Source organism: Marmota flaviventris, chromosome 13 (assembly GCF_047511675.1).
Source record: "Marmota flaviventris isolate mMarFla1 chromosome 13, mMarFla1.hap1, whole genome shotgun sequence".
NCBI classification, from domain to species: Eukaryota; Metazoa; Chordata; class Mammalia; order Rodentia; family Sciuridae; genus Marmota; species Marmota flaviventris.
In genome coordinates, this window is record NC_092510.1 from 61360470 (window position 1) to 61387165 (window position 26696).

The 26696-nt window shown below is 40.7% G+C and overlaps 2 protein-coding genes across 3 annotated transcripts in view; one reads left to right on the top strand and one right to left on the bottom strand.

Annotated features, from left to right (window-relative positions):
- Window positions 1–14111, bottom strand: part of Mob3b (MOB kinase activator 3B) — a 189624-nt gene extending 175513 nt beyond the window's left edge. The window contains exon 1 of one of the 2 annotated variants that reach the window (XM_071600677.1): window positions 13923–14111. The gene's annotated coding sequence lies outside the window, so the exon portion shown is untranslated. Of the gene's footprint in view, window positions 1–13909 lie in introns of both variants that reach the window. The other variant, XM_027931133.2, reaches the window with a different exon arrangement.
- Window positions 8386–8985, top strand: Ifnk (interferon kappa). The gene has a single exon (XM_027930865.2). It carries the CDS (start codon window positions 8386–8388, stop codon window positions 8983–8985), a length of 600 nt encoding a protein of 199 aa, XP_027786666.2.
- Window positions 14112–26696: the final 12585 nt, after the last annotated feature.

The window sequence follows — 26696 nt, forward strand, 5'->3', positions numbered from 1 at the left end:
TAATCTATAATGTTAGGTGTAAGTCAACAGCGGAAAATAGGGCTTATTGGGAAGGGCTGCATTCAAGTATGGTACTGAGGACAATTCTGCAGCCATCTGGGCAAAGTGGTAGAGACAGATAAACAGTTGAAGTATTCCCTCTCCATTCTCCTGGTGTTTCTGGCACTATCCTCCTTGGTCTTTGTCCTCTTTTGCTGCCTACTCTTTAAACACAGGAGATTTTCAGGGTTCTGACCCAGTTTCACTTCTTTTCATTCCATATCTATTTTCCTTAGCTGTACTCACTAATTGTTATGGTCTGAATTAGGATATATGGCTGCTAATACTTTCAAATCCTCTCTCCAGCTCTCCTGATCAGTCTCTGGTCCTAGCCTAGACCCATATGTCAGCTGAGAAATTACCAGCAACACCTGCAGGCCTGCTCACCCTTCACATGCAATCACAGCTAGTAAACTTGCACTGGTAAACTGGCACTTCTCCTTAGTTTCCCTTGGCCTCTCTCTCACTCTCCTCCTATTCCAAATAAATTGTCTAGATCTGCCATTCTTACTTCCTAAGTAATTCATTCATTTCCATTCCTAATTCAAACTTTTACCTTTTAAAACTGAGCTCAGGTCCCACTGCCTCCACGAACTCCTGCAAGGGATGACATCTGTCTTGTCTGCCCTGGTATCCTTAGAATTTAGCCTTGTCTAAAACCATAGGCAACTGAGGATGATGAAGATGACAACAGTGAGGACAGCTATCATGTACTGACCACTTACTATGTACCTGGCACTCCTGTCAGCACTGAACATCTCCACAAGCATGATTTGGCTAGGTATTCTATATTATCCTATTTACAGAGGAGCACAGAAAGTTTCAATGACTTTCTCAAAGCTGCACGGTTTAACAAAGAGAGTTGTTGAACTGATCAGAAATTCCATTTCCATTATAATATATTCATAGGTTAAAATACTGAAATGTATTTATTCACCAAATGTTTATTGAATGCATGCTATTACTCAATACACAGAGTGCCTGCATTGATACAGTCCTAGGCACAATTTGATGCATTTGATGTATCTGATGAATGTGTTTGATGTTGTATTCAATGAATACCTAAACAAATTAATTTCAGATACAGGGACAAAGTCCAGTATCTCTCAGGAAACCCATTATAAACCACTTTTCCAGGGGAATGATTTTAGGCCTGCACTGACCTAGGAGGCTGAGAAAATGGAGTCTTTATTCGTATAATGATAAATAACTTTGTAGAAACAGTAGAGGTGTCAGACTCAAATCAGGGTTTTTCTCCTTTGCTAGGCTTCTTACTAGAGCTGAGAAGCCCTTGTCTAATTCCAATAGGAGCCTGAGTTATGGCTACTCTGTCTGGCCTTCTAGTAGAGACAAACTATCTCTGGATAGGGGAGCTGCTCCTCTGGGAAGAGTCAGAGGGAAGGGAGCTCTCTACATAACACTGACAGACTTACATTTTTGGAGTCAAGGTGAAGGGCCCTGGATCTCCACCCAACTTTGGGCCCAAATAGCAGTGTGACCTTAAGCAAGCCACCACTCTCACCTCCATAGTTGATGTTTAAATAAGTTCTCTGAACCCTACTTCCTATGATTAGAGTCTCCATGTCACAGGCTTCTTAGGGCAGGAGTATTACCAGAAAGAAAAATATCCCCTCTGGCTCTAGATTGTTCCCAGACACCATTCCCAATCATAGGCATTGTAGGGATACTAAAGAAGTTCAAAAATTTGCAGCACATGAATCTTCTTCCTGAAAGATCATTTGATTTTTTTTCCCATAAAAAATGCCTTTCTATGCTCTTCATGAATGTCAAGAAACATTATGATCACATATGAGCTCAACAGTAATTAGGTAAGTGGATGGAGTGGGAGAATATTATGCTAAGTGAAGTAAGCCAATCTCAAAAAACCAAAGGCCAAATGTTCTCTCTGATAAGTGGATGCTGATCCAAAATGGGGAGGGGGAGGCATGGGAAAAATGGAGAAACTTTGATTGGGCAAAAGGAAGGAGAATGAGAGGGGTGCACAGGGTAGGAAAGACGGTGGAATGTGATGATCATCATTACCCTAGGTACATGTAAAGACTACACATAGGATGTGACACTACATCGTATACAACCAGAGAAATAAAAAGTTGTGCTGAAATTGTGTACAATGAATCAAAATGCATTTTGCTGTCATATACACCTAATTAAAATAAGTTTAGGGCTAGAGTAGTGGCTCAGTAGATCACTTGCCTAGCATGTATTAGACACTGGGTTCAATTCTCAGCACCATATATAAATAAATAAAATAAAGGTCCATTGATCCTGTAATAGCCTGATCCTGTAATAGAACAGCACTCTGCACATAGTGCTATGCTAAATAAATAAAATTTTAAAAATTTTTTTAAAAAGAAACATTATGACCACATACGAGCTCAACAGTAATTAGGAGAAGACACTTCCCTCATCTCTGCACCACCAAGTCCTTAGATTTTTATCTGTCCATCGCCCACTCCACTCTGGTCATTTCTTCCCAACTACGGGCACTCTCAGAGGTTGTCCGGGAAGAAGTCCACATCTGCTCAGTGAATAATGGGGAAAGATTATCCTGGATGGTGACATCTTTCATTGTCACCATCTGAAAGTCCTACTACTACTACTCCAGAAGTGAAAGCCCTTTTGGGGCTCAAAAAAACACAGAGAAGCCTACAGTGGAGTAAAAATGTGGATGGAGTCTCTGCTGGTAACCCCAAAACAGAGAACACATTTTACTAATGGCGCATATTTATTTACTTAAGTACTTATTCCACATGGTGAAATACTTTTTGTCCAGGATCATTTTCTAATGATTCAAAATTATTTCTGTGTAAGAAGTTACTATGTGCATAGTTTCCGGCAGGGCTATAAAAGAGAAATGGGTGTTAGTTTGTCCAGGAGCCTCCCTAATGGTGATAAGATAAAGTGACCACTATTGGGAGTATCTAGGACAAAGAACTGGCCATGTGGAGGATGGTCTTAGAACTCAGCAGTGTTGCCCACAGTGATTAATATCCATCAGACTTGAGAACCACAAGAAATCACATGGCAGCCATTTGATTCAACCCTTAATGTCTATATGTAACAGCTGCCCACAGATAAAAAACTGAGTAAGTCACTTTTCTAGTCTGGAGGGGAAGATAGAGGAATCAACCAAACAATACACAAGTGCTTGATATCACTAGAGTAGATACAGTACAAAGTGCTTATGACTTACACAGCCCCAGGAAATTTCAAAACAGAAGCATCAGAAGTAATAGATGACATGAAATGGATACTTGAGTTGCCCTCTATCATTCTGTGAACTCCTCAGTCCACCCCAAACACCTGACCTTTGTCCTCCTTACATCCCTACACAAAAAGAACTAAATTTAGAACTAACTTCCCTGTTGAGATATGGCTTCGTTATCTTCATTCAATCATCCAACAAATAGTAACCGAGCACCTACTATGTGCAGAGTGCTATGCTATTACAGAATCAGGCTTCAAAGCATATTGCAGTTTTTATAATAGTATTTTGACAATTGAATAAATACATGTACTAGTCCTCCCATCCCCACCCATGGAAGTGATCCAGGCCTCTCAATCTTTGAGGGTCCTACTGAACATTCAGGAGGGAGCAACAAACAAGCCAGCAACTGTATGTGCTATCAGAAAAAATTGTGTATAATGGGGAGAAGAAAATGAGGTCACATATCAAACTGTTAACTACAGTTACGGCTTGAGAGGACAGTAGCATGATGTGAGGCTGAGCTTTCAGGCAGCCTTCACTTCCCCTGAAGGGTTTGAATTTTTGCAGTATGGACGCATCTGTGTATTATTTGTGTAGTTGTCATAAACCACTATACCAGGCAGAGAATTCAAAGAAATATAACCAAGAAAGGGACAGTGGACCCTGTGAGATGCTGGACCCCATGAGGAGGCAGTGAGATTGAGTTGATAGAGCTTACAGGGTTGGTCCAGGCTGAACAGCTACAACTTTGGGGAGACCATGGTCTACACACCCTGAGGGAAGTTCTGCCTGGCCTGGATGCAAACCTCCTATCCTTGGGCTCTTTCCCCGGCTCAGTCTCCTTCTGATCTCCCAAACAGAATGACTCATGTTAATGTACCAAGTAACAAGATGATCAACAAGATACTCTCATCTGATCTGAAACCTGCCTCTTCATGGGAAGCAATAAATCTTAATAGCAGATGCCATGTGCCTCTGAGCTGAATCAAAGCTAGCTTGTCTAGACTGAAATATCTCATTTCTCCATTCTGACAAATAAGGTGCACCTTGTTCCCCACTGTTAGCCTTATAATCCCCACAGACTTAACACAGTTCCACGAATAACAGGGCAGCCCCTGCTAATCAGCTTCCCCTCTGAGGTCAGTCTGACTACACAGAGATCACTCCAGGTCACGCTAAGGAACTAAGAACCTAATATTACCAATCACATCCTGTTAATGATAGACTGGGCAGTTGTGACAGACACATTCTGAGGATAAAGGTGTTTTCTTAAACCGACATTCAATTTTCTGATCATCTTTTGAGATACAATCAGGTGACAGGGCTTCAACAGAAATAGGCAAGACCAAGTAACTAAGCATTCCAAAATGTTTCTAATTGCAGTGATCTGTGAATGCATCCATATGTGTATACAGTGTTCTCTTTGGGGTATGTACTGTTCTTAGAAACATGTGCACAAGTAAAGCCAGCATAGAGAATGAAATCAAGTGCAACTCTGTAGGAGAGAGGGAGGGAGGAAGGGAAAAAAGGGAGAGAAGGTGGGGGAGGGAGGGAGAGAGGGCACACAGAGGAAAGGCTTTCAGTGAAGTCTGTATCATTTTCAAACTCTGCTCAGAGAGCTTGCATGGTGAAGAGACTGGCCAGATAAAATAAATTTGAATTTTGGATAAACAAAGAATGTGGGTTTTTTTTTTTCGTGTGTGTAACAGTTTATATCAAATATTGCATGGCTGTTCAGTAATTTTATTTGCTAAATCAGACAATCCCAATGGTGGAAGAGGGGCAGACATGCATGCCAACCATCTTTCCGTCTTTGTCACAAATATTGTCAATATCATCATCAATTAACATTTACAGAACATGGGGAAGGAGGTCCATGCTACAGGAAGGCCTAAAGTTTTATCCTCCTACTTGAAACATTCCAAAGGTGCCTATTTCTTCAACTGTGAATTCCTTGAGATCATGCACTAAGCTTTATTCCTCCTTATGTGCCACTTGGCCATGATTTATATGTGATAAGTGCTTAAAAATTTTTTTTCAATAAGTGAGGATATGGAATGGCAGTAAAGGGAGGAAATTTTGGGATGAGAGTATAAAAATGACAACCATGCATAGCGGAAAAATACGGGAACTTCAAAATGGTTGAAAAAAGCCAAATATGTTGCCACTTCCATCACCTATGAGCAGAAACTCCTTGTCATAGTAAGGCTATTGAACAACCTGAGTTTGGTTAGTATTGCTGAACTATCTAAACAAGTACAAACCATACTGATCACCATGGGCAAGTTGGGGTGTGGGGTGGAGAATATATTAGATTAGGAGAGCAAAACTTACACAATTGCCTGTTTCAAACTTATAATTAAAGAAGACAAGGCACTGCAAAAGCTCAAAAGAGGAGAAAGCAAGTCTAACTGGGACTAGGCAAGAAGATTTTAGGTAGAAGATGTATGAGCTATGTAAGAATGCATGGTCCTCCCTGGGCACAGTGGGAACACACCTGTCTGTAATCCCAGTGACTTGGAAGACTGAGGCAGAAGGACTGCATGTTCAAGGCCAGCCTCAGAAACTTAGCAAGAACCTGTCTCAAAAAGAAAAACAAAAAAAAAATAAAAAGGTAATAAAAGGTCTGGGGATATATCCCAGTGATAGAGCACCACTGGGTTCAATTCCCAGTGATGGAAAGAAAGAAAAAAGGGGGGCGGGGGCAAGGAGGGAGGAAGGAAAGAAGAAAGAAAAGAGAAGGAAAGGGAAGGGAAGGGAATGAGGGAATAAAGGAGAAAAAAAGAAAGTGTAACCCATGATCCTTAGGGGTGCTTTGCATTTTATAGATGGTGTGTACATATGTGCATGTTTAAATGAGTGTGTGATCATAAATGTATATATTCATACATACACATGTATTTTTTAAATCAAAAGCTGCAAGAATAGTATATTGAACTCCCACATAACTCTACATTGCTCATACCAACTGAATTTGGAACTGAACCTTGGGGGAAATTGACATTTCCTTTTGAAATACTCCAGAATGGACAAGTTTAAGTAAACATATAGAGATTCCATTTCAGATATATAATAATTTTACTTTTAAGTGTATCTTCTTTTAAAAAATATAGTCTTGTCTTTTACTGATCACAGAAAACTTAAAATTTTAGATAAATAGAAATATAAGAATAAAAATTACTCATTATTCTTCCAGTCAGAGATAACAACTCAAAAATTTTAGCATATATACCTCAAGATTTTTTTCCTGTACATCTATGCATATATCTATATTTAACAAAAAACAGCATCAGAATCTACCATTGAGGATCTTGTTTTTAAGCTACAAAGTGTATTCTACCCAAGGGACCAAATATAGTAGCATACAAAATTTTTAGTGCTTGCAGAGAAGCCTTTATTGACAGTTTACTGAACCAATTACCCATTGCTGTATATTTAAATTGTCTTCCATGCTTTAGCTGTGATGAACTTCCTAAGAGCCTAGTCTTTAAGGACGTCATCATTATTCCTTGGAGATAAATTCCTAGAGGGCGAATTCCCAAGTCAAAGATTATATACATTTTTAAGGCTTTTGATCCATAGCCTCCACTATTTTACCCTCTATGAAGGTTGTGTCAATTTATAACCTGATAAAAAGGGTCCATTTTTCTAATTCCTTTTCAAAATTAGTCACCCCAAGAAATTTGCCTATGAAATCAGGTTTTATATAGAAAATATAGAGTAATATATGCAGTAAGTTTTCTATTCATAAGACACCAGTCCAAAAAGTCAAGATTTTAAGAAATCTCACTTATCCACAATGAGACTTTGATAAAGCCAACTGATTAAGATAAGAATTTTTAAGCCATTTTTTTCAATCAATGTCTGTGGTTTTGGCTGCTTACCATGTTTAAATGACTATGTTGAAAACTAATGTATTTCTTTTTTTAGAAAAATGATAAAATAAGCTAGACTCATTTAATGACATCCCATTTTATTTTCTTAGGGAAAGGAATCCATTTGCTTTGACCATGATCAGAAGATTATTTGGTCAAACAAGTTAAAGGAGGATAACCATCATTACCATACTGGTCCAGGTGTGAATTAGCTTGGCTAAAATGGATGGTATTCTACCGTTTAGCCTTCTTAGTGAAAAACAAACACAAGAACAAACAAAAATCTTTATAGTCCAGAACCAACAAGCAAAAGTTTTAAAACTGTCTAAACTATATCTAAAAAAAGAAAGAAAATGTATAATACCACAAAAAAGAAACATTTGAAAGCAGAAAAATATTCTCCAATATACAACTCACTGGAAGATTTCTAAGGCATATGAAATGCAAGCAAGGCATGGATTTAACTGAAGGAAAGAACAGCTGTGCAATACCAACCTCTTCTAATGGCAACAGAAAACCAAACCATGTCAGTCTTTATTTGATAAATGCCACACTAAATTGACCAACTCTGTTCAGCTTTTTTTGAGACTCAGAAAAAACAAATAAAAAGAAAATATTCAAATACAAAACTTAATTTATCAAGATTGAAAAAAACCTAAATCAGATTATGCTCTGGTGACCTGACTATCATCACAAGTCATCTCATCAATGTCCATGATTAACTCAAGGAGAGAAGATTTTTGACTATAGGGCCAGGCATGAAAATATATTTTCTGAAGCATCAATCTCTATTATGTAACAGAGTAGGTAACTTTTTTAATTAAAAAAAATATATTTCTTTTCCAGTTCTGGGGATCGAACCCAGGGCCTCCTGTGTTAGTCAAGTGTTCTACCACTGAGCTACATTCCCAGCCCCTCTGTATCAGTTTTATATGGTGATTCTTTAGTGCTAGGATAGGCCAGATAGGCTATCTAGGCATCTAAGGTAAAGCAATGGTAATGCTGTGCTCACTTTTCTTAAAAAAGAAAAAAAAAAAATCTGTTTTGTCAACCAAAGGTAAAATAGCCTCAGGGGCAAAAGAAAGGGGTTACAACCCTGACAACCATCAAATGAGAAATGAGAAAACTCCTCCCCCTAAAGAAATTCAGGTATATAGAGTCCAGTGAAAGAGAACTTAAAACAGCATTGTCAAACTTGGGTGTGGAGATTTTTTGGCTTGGGGAAAAAATATCAAGGTTGACATGACCCCAAAGTACACCAGGCTTGCTCTCCTAGTGGATCTGTTTATGACCCACATCCTCTGTCAGGACTGTAACTTACTAAAAGTTCATTTGAGCACATTCACCTGGCAAAACCTGATGCTTCTGAACAAGATGAGCAATTCAATTCCTGTAGAATGTCTCAGAGAAATCCACGATTTTGAGTTGCCCAAAGAGATCCTATTATCCACCCAGCCTGAGAAGACAAACATCAAGTATTTCTTCTATGAAATGTTCACACAGGCCATCAATATCTTCAGCCAAAACACCTTCAACTCCAGTTGGGATGAGGAACAACTGGTACAACTCCAAATCAACCTTTATGAGCAAGTGGAGTATCTGAAACAATGCTTGAAAAAAGAGAATAAAGAAAAGGAAGATGTGAAAGCTGATGAGAAGAAACACTCAGGAGCTGGGGTGCTCCCTTTGGGCAACCTCAAACTGAGGAGATACTTCAGCAGAATATACAATTTCCTGAAAGATAAAACATACAGTCGCTGTGCATGGGAGATCGTCCGAGTGGAAATCAGAAGATGTTTCTACTACTTTAAAAACTTCATGACACTCCTTACTAGGAAATAAGGTATATTTTTTAGAATGAAATTCTTATTTCCTCCAAAAATCTCCCCCTTGTCCTCGGTCTTCATCTTCCTTTTAAGGATGCTTGTACTATCCTAGAATTAATCCTGTCCTCAGTCAGACTGCTGGCAGTTCATGAAAGGTTTGTTGTCTCTAACTGAAGCCTGAGCTTAGCACATCAGCCACATTTGCCTCTTAGAAAGTCCTGATGACAGATTTAAAGGATGAGATTTCCTCTCCATCTTATTCTACTTTTTCTTCCTTTTTCCTTTGGCCATTTTGTTTAGCTTTGCTCTACCACCTTCAAAAGTCACCAGAATAACAGCTAGAAGATATGGAGTAGAGAATGCTGCAGAATATAACATCCCAACGACCTACCCCTCTGGTGACCAAGGTTGTTTATTCCATAAAAGTTCGGCACATTAAAAAAGTTTATAGAAGCTCTGTAGAGCCAACCCCTCACTCCTTTCCCAGAGGAAAGAGGTTGACATTTCTGGACATTTGCTTGGCAGCTTGGTTGGTTTTAAATTATGTAGTTTGAAGAATGGTATTCATAGTGATACTTAGATGGAGGGTTGAATTCGATGACCATTAAGCTTTCATTTAACCCTTGGGAATTTATGACTTTGAAGCAGAGTGTTCATCATGCCAGATGCATGCTGTCTGATTCCTACATCTAAAGGCAGAGAAAATGCTAGAGAAAAAAAGTATGAATTTTCACTGTTTTTGTGTGTGTATATATATATATATATATATATGCCTAAAATGAATGAGTTAGAGTCACTTTATGAAAGAATTTTACGTTGGATTTTTCCAGTTACAAGACTACTGCCTATCAGTCAAGTAAAGTAGCCTTCCTGATAATATATACTACTTAGATTTCATCTTTTATCTTTTTAAAAAATTATTTTATAACCAGGTTACCTAGATTATTTACTTAACTCTACTCGTATGGCTTCTTGTCTATTTTAATTTGCCACCTACATGAATGAATTTTCTCTTTCTCTTTCTCCTCTGTTTCCATTTCAGAATCCTCTACCTTCATTCAAGAATTAAGCCAGAGAAAGTGGTTACACAAATGAGGGTGAAATGTACCTGATCCAGTTCTTGGAAGACTTCTCCTGCTAATGCTATTAACAACACATTGCTAAAGAGTTCAGATTCAAGATTGTTCCAAGTGCAGGATTCCTGGCCAAAAGAGTCAAAGAAAGTCTTACCCTAAAAGCGAGGCAAATTTCAGCCAAAAATTTAGAAGAGATGTTTAAATGAACAAGAAGCTGTGTGGATCATGGCAAACAGGTTATCAGCAGAAGGATCAGACAATAAAATGAATTAGTGTAATCCCTTTAGCAAAAACAACTCATCAACAGAGTTCTTCCAGATTGGGGAAAAAAAGAAAAAGAAAAAAAAGCAGCATGAGCTATAAAGGAGTTGGAGCATGCAAACTACTAAGCAGAAAATATATGCTTGATTTTTTTTCCTATGAATTTCTACTACCTTTACCTGCTCTAATTACTAGGATGATGGTGGTTACTTTAGTAATTTATGGTTGTGGTTTTGCCAAATATTTCCCTGCACAAGGGAAGATAACTGGCAAATAAAGCTGACACTTTCTAATCAATATAGATTGTCTGATTGTGTGGTCAGGAACAGCCGTCACAATGGTATGCTTTTATAAAGAGCACATCTAACAAAAGAGAAAGCAGAACATCCCCACTGAAATGAATAGTCAAGGACACCATTGGGCATCATCATAAAGGAAGAAGTAGGAAAAGTATTTAATCTCACTTTCAACTTAAGAAATGCAAATAAGGCAGCAATAAAGATCCCTTCCCATCTGTATGGCAAAGATGAAAAACAATAATATAGAGTGTAAGTAGAGGGTAGGATATGCAAAACAGATCCTCTTGCATATTGTTAGGGAGATGATAAACAAGACAATATGGCAATCTTAAATATCCTAAAAAGTATATCAACTTCTTTCAGAAAGTTATTTATTAAGGATACAATTGGATAAGATTGTTCCCTGGAATGCTGTTCATAAAACTACCTCCTCCTCCTCTTCTTTTTGTTTCTTTTTAATTTTCACTTCTGTGTTTTCTATTTTTTTCTACAATAATTTTGGGGGGAATTTTTTAAACTCTAAAATTTAAAAAGATAAGCAAAAGCTTATCTTCCCCTATGAGTACCCTGTTTTCCTTATATCCTTTCACATTTTTAATAATACTTTGTGGGGGCTGGGGTTGTGGCTCAGTGGTAGAGCACTTGCCTAGCATGTGTGAGGCACTAGATTAGATTCTCAGCACCACATATAAATAAATGAATAAAATAAAGGTCCATCAACATCTAAAAAAAGTTTTTTAAAAAATAATATGTTTTGTGGTACTCCTTGAACAAGCAGTACCCAAAGCAGGCCTTCTTATATAAGGCCTTATTGTTGTTTTGCTGCTGCTGCTGCTAAATTTAAAGAATCTTTCCTTGGTGATCATTTTCATAATGAAATTAAAGTGTCTCCCAGTACTTCAAAGATTTTGCTTTTTTTTTCTTTTGGTGATGCTACTGGTAATATCCACAACTTGCTGGGAAAGTTATCTGTGTGACCATATTCCTGACTTAGCAGTCTCACTTCTCTGTTAAATGAAAGCTCAAAAGTTCTGTTAAGTCAGGAAAGGTAAACCTAGATCTGTGCAGGGCCCAGCATAATAAAATTTCACTAAAAATCTCTGAGTAGGGACTGGGAATGTAGCTCAGGGTCACAGCACTTACTTACCATGCAGCACGCAGTAGATACTGGGTTCCATCACCCAGCATGCCAAAAAAAAAAAAGTTTGGATGGGTACATAGTTCACAAAAGTCCCCACATAAGCTTCCTCCTTCCCCTGCACTGGGGAGGGATCAAAAGTTGGAGAGTGGGAGGACAAGGGATGGGGAGGTAGCTCAGTGGTGGAGTGCACAAGGCTCTGGATTGAATCTGCAGTTGGGGGTGGGGAGCAGGAAGAGAAGAAGAATGTAATTGAGTCTCCTTGGGAGAGAGACTGATTGGGACTGGGGGAGGGGGGGAGGAACCGGCAACACCGGGTCAACCGCAACGCTGAAGAGAGGTATAGGTTCCAACAGGTGCACAGGCTCAGACTCCCCTGATAGAAAACCGGCTCTCCAGAAACCATCTGGGGCACCTTCCTTCTCAGGGTGGCTAATTTGCTTTCACCCTAGTTCCTTAGTAAATGGTTCACACTCAATAAGAATCAGTACGAGTTTTGCGCATCTAATTTTTACAGGCAAACAGGGCCACCTGTAACCTACCAGGCGCACCCACAACGGAACTTGAGGGCATCTCACGCCACTGTTCTCAGCGGCTTGGAAGCAGGAATACTGCTCTGGCCCCATCTGCACCCTGTGCGGTGGTCTGCTTTTTCTACAATGCAGGGAAAGGACTCGGGGTTTGAACTTGAGCCCTACGAGAAATTAGAACTCTCCATATACTCTAGAGTGAGCCACGACATCACTATTTCCAAGTAGAGTCTTGAGGTTCCTAAGTTATCAGCATCTCCAATCTTTATGGAGAATCACATGCCTTCCTGCCTTGGGAAACTCAAACCCCAGAACCTCGGCCTTATGACTACCAGAGGTGCCCTGGCCCGCTTCCATTGCCCTAGCAGTGGCCCAGCCACAATGTCTTTAGCTAGAGATTGAAATCCTCTAGAACCAACCACTGGGCACCCTCGATTGGAGCAGAACTTTGCTGCCACTCTTTTCGAAAGCAGCATCCCTCTCGGATTTTCATCCTTTGCGGCGCCCTTGGGATAAGATCTGAGAAATGCGCCTCGGGCCACTGGCAGCAGAGGAGGCGGGGAAAGAACAACTTTCTCTCCGCCCTCTAACCACAAGGCCCGAGTGCAGCGGCCTCGGTAGGGTCGGGCTCTTCTCCTTCCCCAGCCGGGATCCCAAACCCGAGCTGGCCCAGGGGCTGGCAATGGAAGGAGGGGGAGGGAGGCAAGAGGTGCTTCCTTCTCTCCCCAAGCCCCACCAGATGTTGGAAAAGCAAACAATAGGGGAAACGTGGAGAAACAAAAGGCCATTCGACACGATCTCAGTGGCTCGGTCGCCGGGTCCCTGCGGAAAGGGTTATGGGAGGGGGTCAGGAATGGGGATTGGAGCGATCTGGAATGGTTTGGGGTCCCCTGGTAGCGTCGGGCGCCATAAGTCAACCATTCGCTCTAATCCCCGCGCAGGGGTCCAAAGGTAGGGTGGGGAAATCAAAGAAAAGTTTAAGGGTTTCCACCATCATCGTGCAGGGAAAGGCAGGGGCTGTAATTCCCGATGTTTGACAGTTGGCCTAAGAGTTCAGTAGAATTTGTACGTCCTATATACCCTCCTTCCCTCTGTGAAGCATCAACATCCCGTCAGCGGGCGGGGGGGCTAGGGAGCCACCCGGTTGAGGGTGCAGAGTTTCCTACTCACTCCCAAATCGAGCCACTTCACTCAAGATCAAGCCGCCCAAAAGCTGTCCCCCTGCTCAGACGCACTTTTGTAAAAGTTTGTCTTCCCGCCATCCACAGCCCAGCGCGCACCCTGCAGGCATAAGCGATTCGGAATGGCATCGGGATAGATTTGCACCCTAAAAGGAAGATTTTCTTGGTATATCTTTTAAAATAAAGGCCACGGACCCCTGATTAGAAACTGGACCAACGTTCCTGCCCGGGAAGTGCGCACCGGGAGCCGGCCAGAAGCCGAGACTCAGGCACGGTTTAAAGAGGGCTCCAGCCCCGGAAGCCCGCGGGAGGCGGCTAGTGAGCGGGTCCACCACCTCCAGGGTGCCTGTTGCACCGGCCCCAAGTGCGCCCCACACCTCTGCCGCCTGGACGCAATCAGAAGCGAGTTGCTGAGGGATTGTACCACCTTCCCTCGCTGGGAGCGGGGTTCTTACCGTGGGGTTTTACCTTCAGCCTGGGGCCCTGTCGGCTCCCTTTGCCGGGTCAGCAGTAGCAGGAGCAAGAGAAAGAGGGTGAGCTCCAGGAGAAGGGGCGACGTTTGCCGATCCACGCGAGGGACTTTCTGGTCCGCGCGCTGGGCTCCGGCTGCAGTCTCCGCGGCTCCAAAGCAGCCCCCACTTGCACCCAGCACGCCGCACAACCCTCCCGGGCTCTACTATCGCCACGGGGCGCTGAGCAGGGACCTCTGGCGGCAGCCTACGGAAAGGCAGCTACGTGGGGGAGAGAAGTCAAGTCGCCTTTAGAATCACCCTCTCTCCAAAAGATTTGGAACACGGACAGTCTAAGAGAGCACCCAACCATGCAGAAAGACACAAACCCTGGTGGCTAGGGCGGCAAGAATGATGTCGGTTGGGCCCACGATGGCCATTTCCAAGGCACCCAAAAAGGAACAAAAGGCTCACCTTTTTTGAGATTTTCTGACTATTGAAAAATGCCACAGACACAGAATGGAGCAGTAATCATTGGGAAATACTTTGGAATTTCAGCAGATTAACTAGAACAAGCTGGGAGCCATGGAAAAAAATATGAACTTTGAAGCAAAACCCACACAGCCTTCCACTCTCTATTTGTGTGATCTTGGTCTACCTAGGACCTTTAGGCCTCAGTTATTCTCCTGTGTAGGTTGAGGGGAGAGGAGAAATATGTGCTTCCCAGGGCAGACAGGGAAGTTGTTGAGAATAAACTAAATATAAAAAATATTCTTAGTTCATAGAAGTTGTCTAATATGAGCTTCCTGCCTTTCTGAATGAAAGAATTGGATCTTCTATTATTTTTCTTTTCTTCTTATGATAGCATCTTAATTCATATTTTTACATTTTACAATTTTTACTTTACAGTTTAAGGAGGTGTGGAAATATAGTAAGTAGAATCTAAGATATATAGAGAAAATATATATCCTCCTCTTTTTGAGGAGGCTGAAAAAGATTTTTCCAGGTCTACTAAATGAGAACCTCTAAAATCACATATTTTGCAATATCAAGTCATCTTTGATATTGCAAGAATAATTCAATGAGTAATCACAGCCCAGTGAGATCAACCTGGATTAAAGGATTCTATGTAATTCTGTGTCATTTGGGCAATAAGATGTTGTTGACTGTGGATATAAAACTCAAACATAATGGAGGAAAACTACCATATACAAAAGTGCAGTCACCAAGTAAGGTTTCTTCTGTCACTGAGGAAGACAAGCTTATTTACAAGCTGCCCCAATCTTTACACACTCAAACCCCCATCACTGCATTGAAAGTTTTTTTGGGCACTGTGGCAAGCAAAGAGCTTATCCATCATGCAGAACAGTTAGGATGAAACTCTTAATTACATCACTTAATCCTTATCAGTCCTTCTCTCACTCATTAGTCCCTAATTCACAGGAGAACATTAGCTCCTTGAATTCTCATTACATGATATTTTTTTTTCCTGTCAAGAAGAAAGGATAAATAAGATTCTTTGACTCAGAAACTAAAGTAGAACCTTGAGATACAACTTTTGCCCTTAGAGGTAGGGCTCATCCCTCTGGGCACAGATAAGCAGGTCATGGACAGAGCTGAGGGCATCCAATTTGACCAACAAACATTAGCAGAACTGTCTGTCTCTCTCCTTGGGCTTCATCCTCACCACTAGGGAAAAAAGAGATTTTATCCCACTTCTATCCCTGTAGTGGCTCCTTTCCTGGGGAGGACTGGCAACTGGGAGAAGTCTTTGGTGTTCCCTGACTAACTTTCACTTCACCCACTCTTGGATCCAGCTGCTCTGCCTGTGACCAGGTGACTGGAGGAGGAGGACAGCTCTACCTTCAGCATCTGCTCTGAAGGGCCATCATTCTATATTTAAGCCCTCCTTGGTCCCTCTGGGCTACATCTCTATCCATGCTATGAAATGCTCCTTGGCTCCCAGAAATGCCAGGGAAGTTTCTACCTTAGACCTTATCATTGTGACCTCTGCTACAGCAGTTTTTCTGATGGCTCAGCTGCTTCATGGCTCAGATACTCTCTCGCTTCCTTCAGCTCTTTGCTCAAAAGTCACAGAGGCCTCCTGTTTCAATCTTATTTAAAATCACAATCATCCTTTTCTTCTGACACACCCTGGCCACATTCCTTACTCCAGTTTTCTCCATAGAATTTTCTGTAATCTGATATACTATATATTTTACTTGTTTTGTTCATTGCCTATATTAGTATTCTGTGGCTGCAGAACAACATACCACAAACTTACTGGCTTAAAACTATGCAAATTTATTACCTTATAGTTCTGGAGGTTAGAAGTGCAACATAGCTCTTATTGGACTAAAATCAACATGTTGGCATAGTTGCATTCCATTCTGAAGTCCATAGAAATGATCCATTTTCTTGTGTTTTTGTTGTTATTGACCAGCTTCTAGAAGGTTGTCCATATCCCTTGCCTCCTTTTTAAAGCCAGCAATGACACGTTGAGTCCTTCTTTTACAGCATCACTATGACTTTTCTGCCTCCCTCTTTCATTTTTAAGGACTGTTGTTGTTGCCCTGGGTCTGTTGGCTTTCCTTCTCTATGTTAAGGACAGCTGATTAGCAAACTTAATTCCATCTGTGACCTAATTTTCCTTTGCCCTGCAATATAACATATTTGCAGGTTATGGAGATATATTGTGTAGTCTCTAGGCACTGTTATTCTATCTACCCATGCTTACTTTTTCTACTAGAATTAATGTAAACTCTAAGAGACAGGGACTTTGGTCTATTTAGTTCATTGCTATATCCACAGATTAGCTCAAAAAATGTATAGACACTTGATATTGACTGAAATGTGTTCCCTTGAAATTGATGTATTAAAGCCCTGACTCCCAGTGTGATGTTTTGGGGGATGTAATTAGGGATTGATGAGGTCATTTGAGGTAGGCCCTTATTATAGGATTAGTGGCAGCAACAGCAGAGGGAGGAGAAGGGAAACAGGAGGAGAAGGAACAAGGGGAAAGGTGAAGAGGAAAGTAGGGAGAAGGAGGAAAAGGAAAAAAGAGCCCCTTTTCCACCATGTTAAAGACACAGGAAGAAGGCAGCCAGCTGCAAGCCAGGAGGGGCCCTCACTAGAAATCAAACTGACTGGCTCCCTGATCTTAGACTTTCGAGACTCCAGAACTGTGAAAAATAAACATCTGTTTAAACCACCCGGCCTGCGGTATTTTGTTATGGCAGAATAAATGGATGAATAAATTATTGAATTAATAAATAAGAGACCTCACTGTAAGCATTGCAAATGTTTAACATCTACAAGGTTCCCAAAATATGTCAGATTCTTGCTAAATATTTTACATGAAACAGCTCATTTAATTTTCATGAGATCCCATGTGGTAAGTACAGGTGACTATAGGCTAGAAAGTTGAAGTAACTTGCCCAAGATCATGTAATTAGTAAGCACGTAGCCAGATTTTACACTTGGCCTTGTGACCTGAACTCATAGCTGTAAGCCTCACACTGCCCTGCCACTGTTGTGTGTCATTGGGCAACCTGGATCTTGCCCTCACAATGCTTAGGCTATAAGAACAGCAAGAGAAACACAAAGAGCACTGGTTCAAGAGAAGATGGGGGTGGGTAAGATCTTTTTTTTTTTTTTAAAGCCCCAATAATTGTACATGGAACACAGACACAGGAAAACAAAAGGGCTGAAACGATTGTGCAGAGTTTTAGGGTAGATGAAGTATTTGAGCTGACCTTCGACCTTGAAAATGCGGGACATTGCTGGAGTTAGATTCAGATCATTGAGATAAAGAGAACCACAGAGAAACATACAGAAAGGAAGAAAAAATTGAGACGTATTCTGGAAATAGAGATTAATTTAGTTGGTATGAGGACCAGGCAAGTAGATAGATGATAAGGGCTGGGGTCCCAAATGCTAGGCAAAAGATGAAAGGAAATTTAATGATTCTTGTTAGCAGTTATCAATAGGGAAAAATTACCTGCAGCAACTGCTAAAGTCATGTTCAAGCTGTTAACTCAAAAAGCAATAAGTTGAAGAGAAAAATCTTCTTGCTGGTTAAAATGTTTTTAAAGAATGTTCACACTGTTTTCCAGGAAGACTGAGGTAGGAGGATTGCAAGTTTGAGGCCAGTCTAGGCAACTTAGTGAAACCCTGCCTCAAAATTAAAACTATTTTAAAAAGGGGCTGGAGATGTCTCTCAGTGGTAGAGTTCCCCTGAATTCAATCTCCAGTTCTGAAAAAAAAAAAAAAAAAGAAGGAAAAAAAAAAACTGAGGGAGGGGCGGTGGCAATTTTGAACCAATAATTCTGAGTCTAGAGTAAAATCTCATATATCTTAGATTTTAAGGTTCTAAAAGAGCAGAAATGGACAATAAGGGTATGTAGCCCGTTCCTGACCTCTGGACAAGCATTTTATTTTCCCATTTCCATTGCATAAGTGAAGTATCTGGTTGAAACAATTGAATTCTCAAGATTTCAAAACTACCAAGACGGGGGCATTGACTCCAGATCTTATGTACGTAAGTGCTCTGTGTGTTGTGTCTTCATATATATATGGAAAAGGCCACATTTGTCTGAGATGAAGTTGTTAGCGTTCAACTGACTTCTCTCCGGGTTCCTGTGGAAGAAATCTGAGGAATTCATGGATCTTAACTGCAAGCTCTCCCAGGGAAGAGAGGCCAGGTTCATCTGAAAGATACCAGGGAGACAAGGTGGTGTGGTGATTAAGGGGGTGGCCTTCAGGGTCAGAGAGACCCAAAGTAACTGATTCTAACTTCTCTAAACCTTAATGGCCTCATCTTATAAAATGGGGATATCAATAAAAGTAGTTGTATGAATTTAATGAAGTAATGCATAAAATGTGCCTGGCACAGTGCCTGTCCCATGGTAAGGATCAAGGCATGCCACATATTGTTCTTTCCCACATAATTCTCACACCACCCATAGGTAGGTCCCCCCCCTTGTGAGGGTAAAAGACCCTAGCACAAGCTATAATAGTCACACTGAATCTGGAAGCTTCACTGTCCCTTGGGATGTTAGTCTCTGGAATTGAAAACAAAAAGAGAGTATTTCCAGCTAGTTTGGTATTGAATGAATAACATTCATACTTCTCACCCATTTCTATCATTTTCAAATTATACATTTCCTCTAACAGGAAAGCCACACTGGTCTTCAATGGTATGTGAGCAAAAACCCCCAAAGATTCTATTACCAAGCCACTTCCTTACATCTTCCCCTCAAAAGGCACTGAAAGAGTAAAAGGGTGCCATCATAGCAAGATCCTAACAGGTGGCAACAGAGTAAGAAGGAAGAAGCATGTTTGCCTCCTCAGTGACAAGCTGAGATCCATCATATGCTCTGGACAGCAGTGCTCAGAGTTCAAGGGCTACTTGATTTTGATGAGAGGCTAATCTTATTCAAATTTACTGAATCAGATTACCCAATGTTCTGGTGCTCCGAGGTGTACTAATTTTAATGATTACAGGCAGTTACATAGAAATGGTAGTCATTCTCATGCCTTTGTATCTCGAATGAAGAGACATGACACATCTAAGTGAGTACCTAGCAAATCTGCAATAGTAAAGCATACTTGTTTTCAAGACCCTGACTAAGCCCAGGGCTCAAGAGATTGTCTCACTGTTTTATGGGAACATCTGTAATAATAGAATTTATATTAATGAGCCCTGGGTCCTGAAAATGAATGTGCGTGGCTCCTCCTAAAGACAGAAGTAATGGAAATTCAAACAAGAGGATAGACAGATAGATCCTTTTAAGCAAATCCAAGCTGTAACAAAAATCATATATTATCTTAAGGAGTGTTTTATGCTAGCATAATGCTTAACATTTAACAATAATGACACTCTCTGTCTACAGTAATTTCCTCTGAAACCCACATTACACCAATCACATTTTGCAGAAGTGGAAATGAGGTATAGAAAGGTCAAGTCTGGGAGTGGGGCAGAACCATGACACTGTTCAAAGCTGCACCTGTGACAGCTGTTCTGGACAATGTAGTGTGCAGTTAAGCAGGCATTAACCTTCCACTCTATAGGAATGGAGTGAATGGGTTTTTCCAAGTAATTTTCAAGATAATTTTATGGAAAAGAGTATATGCTCCTTGCTCCCGCTCCTGCTCTGTTTTTATCATTCATAGTGACCCAATGCTCCTTCAGATCTTCCTACTCGACTATGTGTTTTCCTTTTTGAAAAAAAAAAAAAATTTTTTTTTTCAATTTTTAATGAGTGATTCTCCTGGCATGATGGTGGTCTGCCTCAGTACTTTTAATGATGCACAGGAATTCCCTCATCATAAAATGGATTGGTCTAGTTATTGTGCAAGGAAGGTTAGTTTCCAGGAGAACCAGTTTCTAAGGTAATCACTCCTAAAGACACCCTAGGCAAAATCCCCCAAATCAGTTCTAGAGCAAAACTTTAGTATCTTATTTTTCCCACATGGTGTGTGCTTAGTAGTTTTGGGAACTCATGCTCTCCAAGCAATGAATTCAGAAAAATATAGGAAGATAAGAAAAGAAGCTGGTATGTCAGGATGCTTCCAACTTGACATACCCAATCCCATTTTCCAAATAGGAAAGTAACCAGGATCTCAAGTAACTTTCGCAAACTGATAAATGGTTTTTTTTTTTTTCAATTGTTTTTGTGATCAGTGCCCACCGCCATCATGAACAAATCAATCATCAGTCTCCAGCCCCCTTGTATGGAAAACAAAGGAGTCTTTTTTTTTTTTTTTTTTTAATCTCCTCTGCCTTCTTTGATTGCTTTTGAGGAAAAAATAAAGAAATGTTCTACTGTCAGACTGAAGGCAGCTTTTGAAGAACTGGAAACATCTCCAAACCACCCCCACTACCCTCCTTTCATAAGAAAATAAACAAGACTTTTTAAAATTTCACATCCTAATTAAGGCAAAAAACAAAAGTCAGAGTACCAGTCATTATGATCTTTAGCATCCAGCTGTCCTTAGGACTCATGATCCTATTTTCTCAAGATTCCAATTAGGTTTGATACACCGTTCAATAATAATTTCCTCTTAAGAAGCTATTTCACCAACTGGAAATCCCCTTGGGCTGAAAATTATTGAATTTCTAAATGGCTTCTGACCAGCCTCAATGGTGATTCTATTTCATGTCCAGCATTACAAAAGACTTGCGTTGTATATTTAACAGCCCTGATGATGCTTTTCAGAGGAGAAACATCTCTCAGAAAAGAGTTTTGGTAAAGTTTTAGTTAAAATTTTCCCCATCTTTTTTTGCCTAATGCTCTGTAGACATGAATCCAAAACTAGCTAACTTCCTCCCTCCTTCCCTCCCTTCCTTTATTACTTCCTTTTCCCTCCTTTGTTTTTAATTTTCTCTTCCTTTCTTTGATACCTGTACCAAAGAGCATTACTCTAGGTAATTAATCAGAACCCCAGAAAAACAGCTCTTCTTTTTATAAAATTGAATTACACATTCATCCCCTTTCCTGTATGTTTTCTGGGTTTTTTTTTTTTTCTTTTTAACATATGGTAACCCAGGTTTTCATTTGAAGTGGCTCCTCATTGCAGCCCCAGAAGCTAAAAGGAAAACATATATGGCAGTAAGAGAATCCTGGGGCTGGAAAGGATCTACACAACCCCGAACCCCTAGGAGAAAGATGGAAACCCAGATGCATCAGCCACCAGTCGAGTCTCAGTTTGTCCATGGCAGCACCACTACTAGAACTCAGATTTCTTGGCTTTCAGGCCAGGTGTTTTTCTTGGTTCCGGAGGGGATTCCACTTTTAGCATTGACCAGTGATCTTGGCGCTCTCCTGTTTCTCCTCCTTGCCTTCTCTCTACACCCTTACTCCACTATCTCCCCACCACCCTGCCCCAGGCTATAGTTCACTGAACCTTCTTGGCTGATGACATAGGAGTCTGACATAATCTCTTTAAAAATTCCTTCCTTTTGCGAAGTTTGTTTACCCAAACCACTTCATTTTTAATCCTACCTGCAATTTCCTCATTCCTTGGTTTAGTTTTGGAGTTTTGAAAGAATACACTGGAACTCATTGCTTTTGCCTTTCTCCTTTTGCCTCACACATAGTCCATTGAGGCTGACCCCTTTCAGCAGAACTGCCCAGATGACCCATGGTATCGAACATTGACATTATGGTTTTAAGTCACTGAATTTTATTGTTGTTGCTGGTGGCTAGGACTTGAGCAAGGGCCTCACACTCATCTACTGAGTAGCACCCAGCCCTGAAATCACTCAATTTTGCAGTGATTTGTTATATAGAATTATTGTGACAAAAATAACTGATACAAATAATGTAGAGGCTGCCTTGGCTTTTAGGCAGACAATAAATGTTTGCCAGTCTAGAATGAACTGGCATATAACTTATTGTTCGTCAATAATGGCTTGAGGAAATATATTTTGGTAGAGGTCAACAACAGACCATTAAGCTGCTATTAAAAACAATGAGTATAAATTCAATGAACTGTTTAGAACTTATGCATTTTTCTAATGTACCTTAGACATCAGTAAAGAAAGCATGTTACAAAGCAGCATGTAACATAAGCTCCCAGTTTTTAATATTTAAAAAGACGACATTGTGGACATTTGTGGAAAAGGACCTAGGAGTATGTCAAGAAGTCAACAATGGTTTTCTGGGTGAAATCATAACAGGTATTTTTAATTTTTCTTTTCTATACTGCTTTATCTATCTTAAAAAGTTTCAATTTTATTTTTACAGTAATGAAGAAAAAAGGTCATAAGAAATATTTTTAAGGAGTCCAAGACACCTGGAGTGAGCTACCCTGATACGACATTTCCTATTTATTTCCCTAAAGCACTAGCTGTGTCACTGAGGACCTTGGAGGGCACACAGGGAGAGGGCGACACAGTTAGGCTTTGTTTCACTCCAAATGAATGTGCTGAGTCCTTGCATTGTTCTTGAACAGCTCTGTTTTGAAGCTCAGCATTGGGCCACATTCAGCCCCTGGCTGGAACTCTGCAATTCTGCTGGCATTGACAGAAGCTATATATGGATCCCGCCTCCCTAGTGTGGTGTGACTATGGGGGCCTACCAGGGTGACTCTCCCCTCAACCAGAAGTAGCAAGTAATGGCTGGTCTGCCAGGACCTCTTCTGTCCATTTCTGCTTCACTGTGTCCCTCTTCTCACCTTGTCTTAGTGAAGTGTGCCAACATGCAGCCTTTCCCCACACCCTTCCTCTGGCACAGAAACTCTGCTTCAGCCCATGGGATTCCAGCAGGCTCCAGTGACTTCAAGGGCCCCACTTTCTGGGCATTATGTATGTACATGAGCCAAGCAACACCCATCAGAGTCGCCCTTGAGATTTCATACATGGACTCTGAGGTCACCAAGCAAGGATGATAAAAGCTGGAGTTCGCCATGTCTAGAACATCCTCCTCTCACCACTCCTGAATAAGGGTGAACCAAGCTATAAGATAGGGGAAAGAAGTAGCAAAAGAAGCAGCTGAGGGGGACATAGAGAGAAGGCATCTGTGACATTATTTGAGTTCCTGTACCTAGTTTAGTGCCTAAAGCCAATGCCAACCCTGGAATTCCCAGTTACAAGAGTCAGTAGTTTCCCTTTTTCTTTAGTTTGAGTTGGGCTTCTGTCACTTGCCACAGTGAGAGTCTAATACAATTCATAACTTGTCAGAGAAATCTCAGAATGATACAGTGAAGAATTGGAAGGACCCTCAAGGCCATTTGATTAAGTATCTAGTGTAGCTCCAGAACATGTATATAAGGTAGAGGGCAGGGAACTAACATTTTTTTGAATATCTATTATTGCTAAAACTGTTCTAGGCACCAGGCATTTTCACATAAACCAGCTCATCCAGTCCTTCCAATGACCTGGTCTGGTAGGTAAAATGTGACTCCCACATTTTAGAGATGAGGGAACTTATCTGAGATTTATACTGTGCTTCTTCAGTGCTCTAAATCATGACCTGGTGTCTTCTCATATCCATCAAGCCTAAAATAACAATTATTAGTGTTTAGGGAGGAGGGCTTAGTGCAGTAGACCAAAGATATTGCTCTGTCACAGCTCTCAATTTAGTGCATTATGAAGTGGCTAGTTCCTAGACCTCAGGTGCATACCAGGCCTCATTTTGCTGTCTGCTATAAGACTGTTCCCACAGCTGCAGGAGCTTGTTCAGCCCAGGAGCCAACACAGTCTGTGCTGCAGTGAAGGAGGTGGTCACATTCTCCAGGGACAACCAAATGTGGAATGAGACCAGTGAATGAATGCTTGAGGTGGGTGATCATGGGAGGCCTTCTTCATGTTTTTTAGACACTCAAGAAAAATTTAACACCAGTTGCCTGAAGTAGTCACTTGCCAAATTTATTCTTACTTTGGCTTTTCCTTTGTGTTCCAGTCTGCCCTAACTCATGGAATCACTTCCTAGATAAACTAACTGCGCTCCAGTCCTTGTCTCAGGAGGATTTAGGGAAATCCAAACTGAAATACTTGGTTCCTGGTAGGCTGGAAATGAAAACCATCTTGTGTGCTGACCACTAGGGGAAGAGGTTATTATTGTGAGGCATATAAGAAAAATAAGCTCAGGGAGAGGCCCTGAAACAGACACTGAATTCCAAGCCAGGAACTCTATTAAGAAGTACATCCTATATAGAAATTCCTTTGAGAAACAACACTCAAAGTGTGGATTAAACATGCCCCAAAGGAAATACATTAAAGTATTAACCACTTTTTCCTCCTGAGTAGATCTTCAGTGCAAGTTCCTCAGAGCTTTCTCACTTCTCATGTTATTCAATAGTCTTCATCTGCTTTCTGAGGCATCTTAATTCTTGTCACTGCAGATAATGACCCTTTTTCCTCCTCCTGAAATTAGGTAGAAGCCATTTGACTATCATTCTCCATGTGGAAGGCAGCACTGAGTTAGTTCAGGGTCTGGTGTTTGCAATAGAGGAAGGTCAAGTTCTAATCAGCTGGGTGACTTGGTCTCTAATTCAAGTTTTGCTATAGAAACAAATCCCTGATGTGTCAACTTGATTGAGCTATGGGATGCTCAGATAGCACAGCTATCATTATATCTTGGTGTATCTGTGAGGGTGTGTCTGTGAGGGTGTTTCTGGAAGAGTTAGCAGTTTCAGGAGACAAGATATCTTCATCAGTGTGTGAGGGCATCATCCAATCTGCTAAGGGCCTGGAACTAACAAAAAAGCAGAGGAAGAGAAAATCTGCTCTTTCTTCTGGTGCTGGGAAATCCTTCTTCACTGTCCTTGAACATTGCCTGGTTAGGACCATCAGTGCCCCCACAACACACACTTCTCAGGCCTTTGACTAAATCACGTCATTGGCTTTCCTGCTTCTCCAAATTGTAGAAGGCGGACTGGGATTTCTCAGTCTCCATAAACATGTGAGGCAAATTCCATAATAAATCTCTGTATGGATGGATGCATACAGAGATAATCTCTTATTGGTTTTGCTTTGGTGGAGAATCAAGACTAATAAAACTCTCAAACCCAGTGGCTAAACACTGCAAAATTTAATGTCTTGCTTATGCAACATGCATACCTTGATGGCAGCTGAAACAGAGTCTCTGCTCTAGTATCTTTCTCAGTGAAACCTAGGCTGAAGAGCAGTCACTGTCTAGTTAATGGTCACTGTGGCAAAGTGAAAAGGAGGCAGAGCACCTACTTCCATACTGTCTCTTTTAACCGTTCATCTAAAAGTGATATATACTGTTCATGTTTCATTGGCCAGAAAAAGTCATGTGGTCATGTCTGAGTTCTACTGAGACAGAACACACAATCCAACTTCCAGGTTGAGAAAGGAAACAAGCAGAGTGTGAAAAACTGTCTGTCACATTTGAACAATCATTTACCTGTGATCGGTGTTCTCACGTGCTATGTGTATTTATTTTTGGAGGTTATTATCAGAGTTGAATTCAAAACTGCCTGTAAAGGATATGGCACAAAGCCATTATTCAATAAATGTTGATAATTTAACCATGATTTTTTGTATTCCTTTATATTCCTGAAATAAAATGTTAAAGTTTTACCCCTGTCTTTTCACAGATCTCTGGGGATTGAAAAATTCATTAACTATATATTTTCCATAGGTTGCATTTTTCTTTTTCTGTATGGGGGTAGGGGGATTAAACCCAGGGGCATTTTTGTCACTGAGTAACATCCCAGGCCCTTTTAGTTTTTTATTTTGAGATAAGATTTTACTAAAGATATGGAGGCTGGCCTAAAATTTATAATCCTCCCACTCCTGAGTTGCTGAGATTACAGGAGTGCACCACTGTGCCCGGCCACAGGTTGCATTTTCTACCCTTAAAGACAATTATTTGTGCTTTTTCTTTGAATCCTCCAGGTTCTGTCCATTCTAAGATATGGTATCTAGCACAATGTTTTCTACATAAAAAGGATGTGAACACCACTAAGGAATGAGAACATACTTTGTTTTGAAGGGGAGCTCTACAAATATGAAGTGATAATTGCACTTATAATCTATAGCATGTATTACTCTAGTACCCAAACTCAGTACAAGTACATTAGAACAGTATGGGCCTCATTAGAGAGAACATAGTATAGTGGTGCTCAAAAAACTAGGACTGGGTACAAAGTTATTATAATAACATGCAGTCTGTTGGCTGAGTATGTTATTACAGTTTCAATGGGACCATTATTTTGTCAACAGAATACATGGTGAAACCTGTAGGGGCTTCCTCTGACTTCATGAGAGTCTGTAGAATCTGGCTTTCCCTGGGGAAGACAGGGGCCTGGTAGAGTCTGA

Excerpts from the sequence above, each read along its gene's own strand:
- Ifnk (XM_027930865.2), top strand. The coding sequence starts at position 8,386 with ATGACCCCAAAGTACACCAGGCTTGCTCTCCTAGTGGATCTGTTTATG.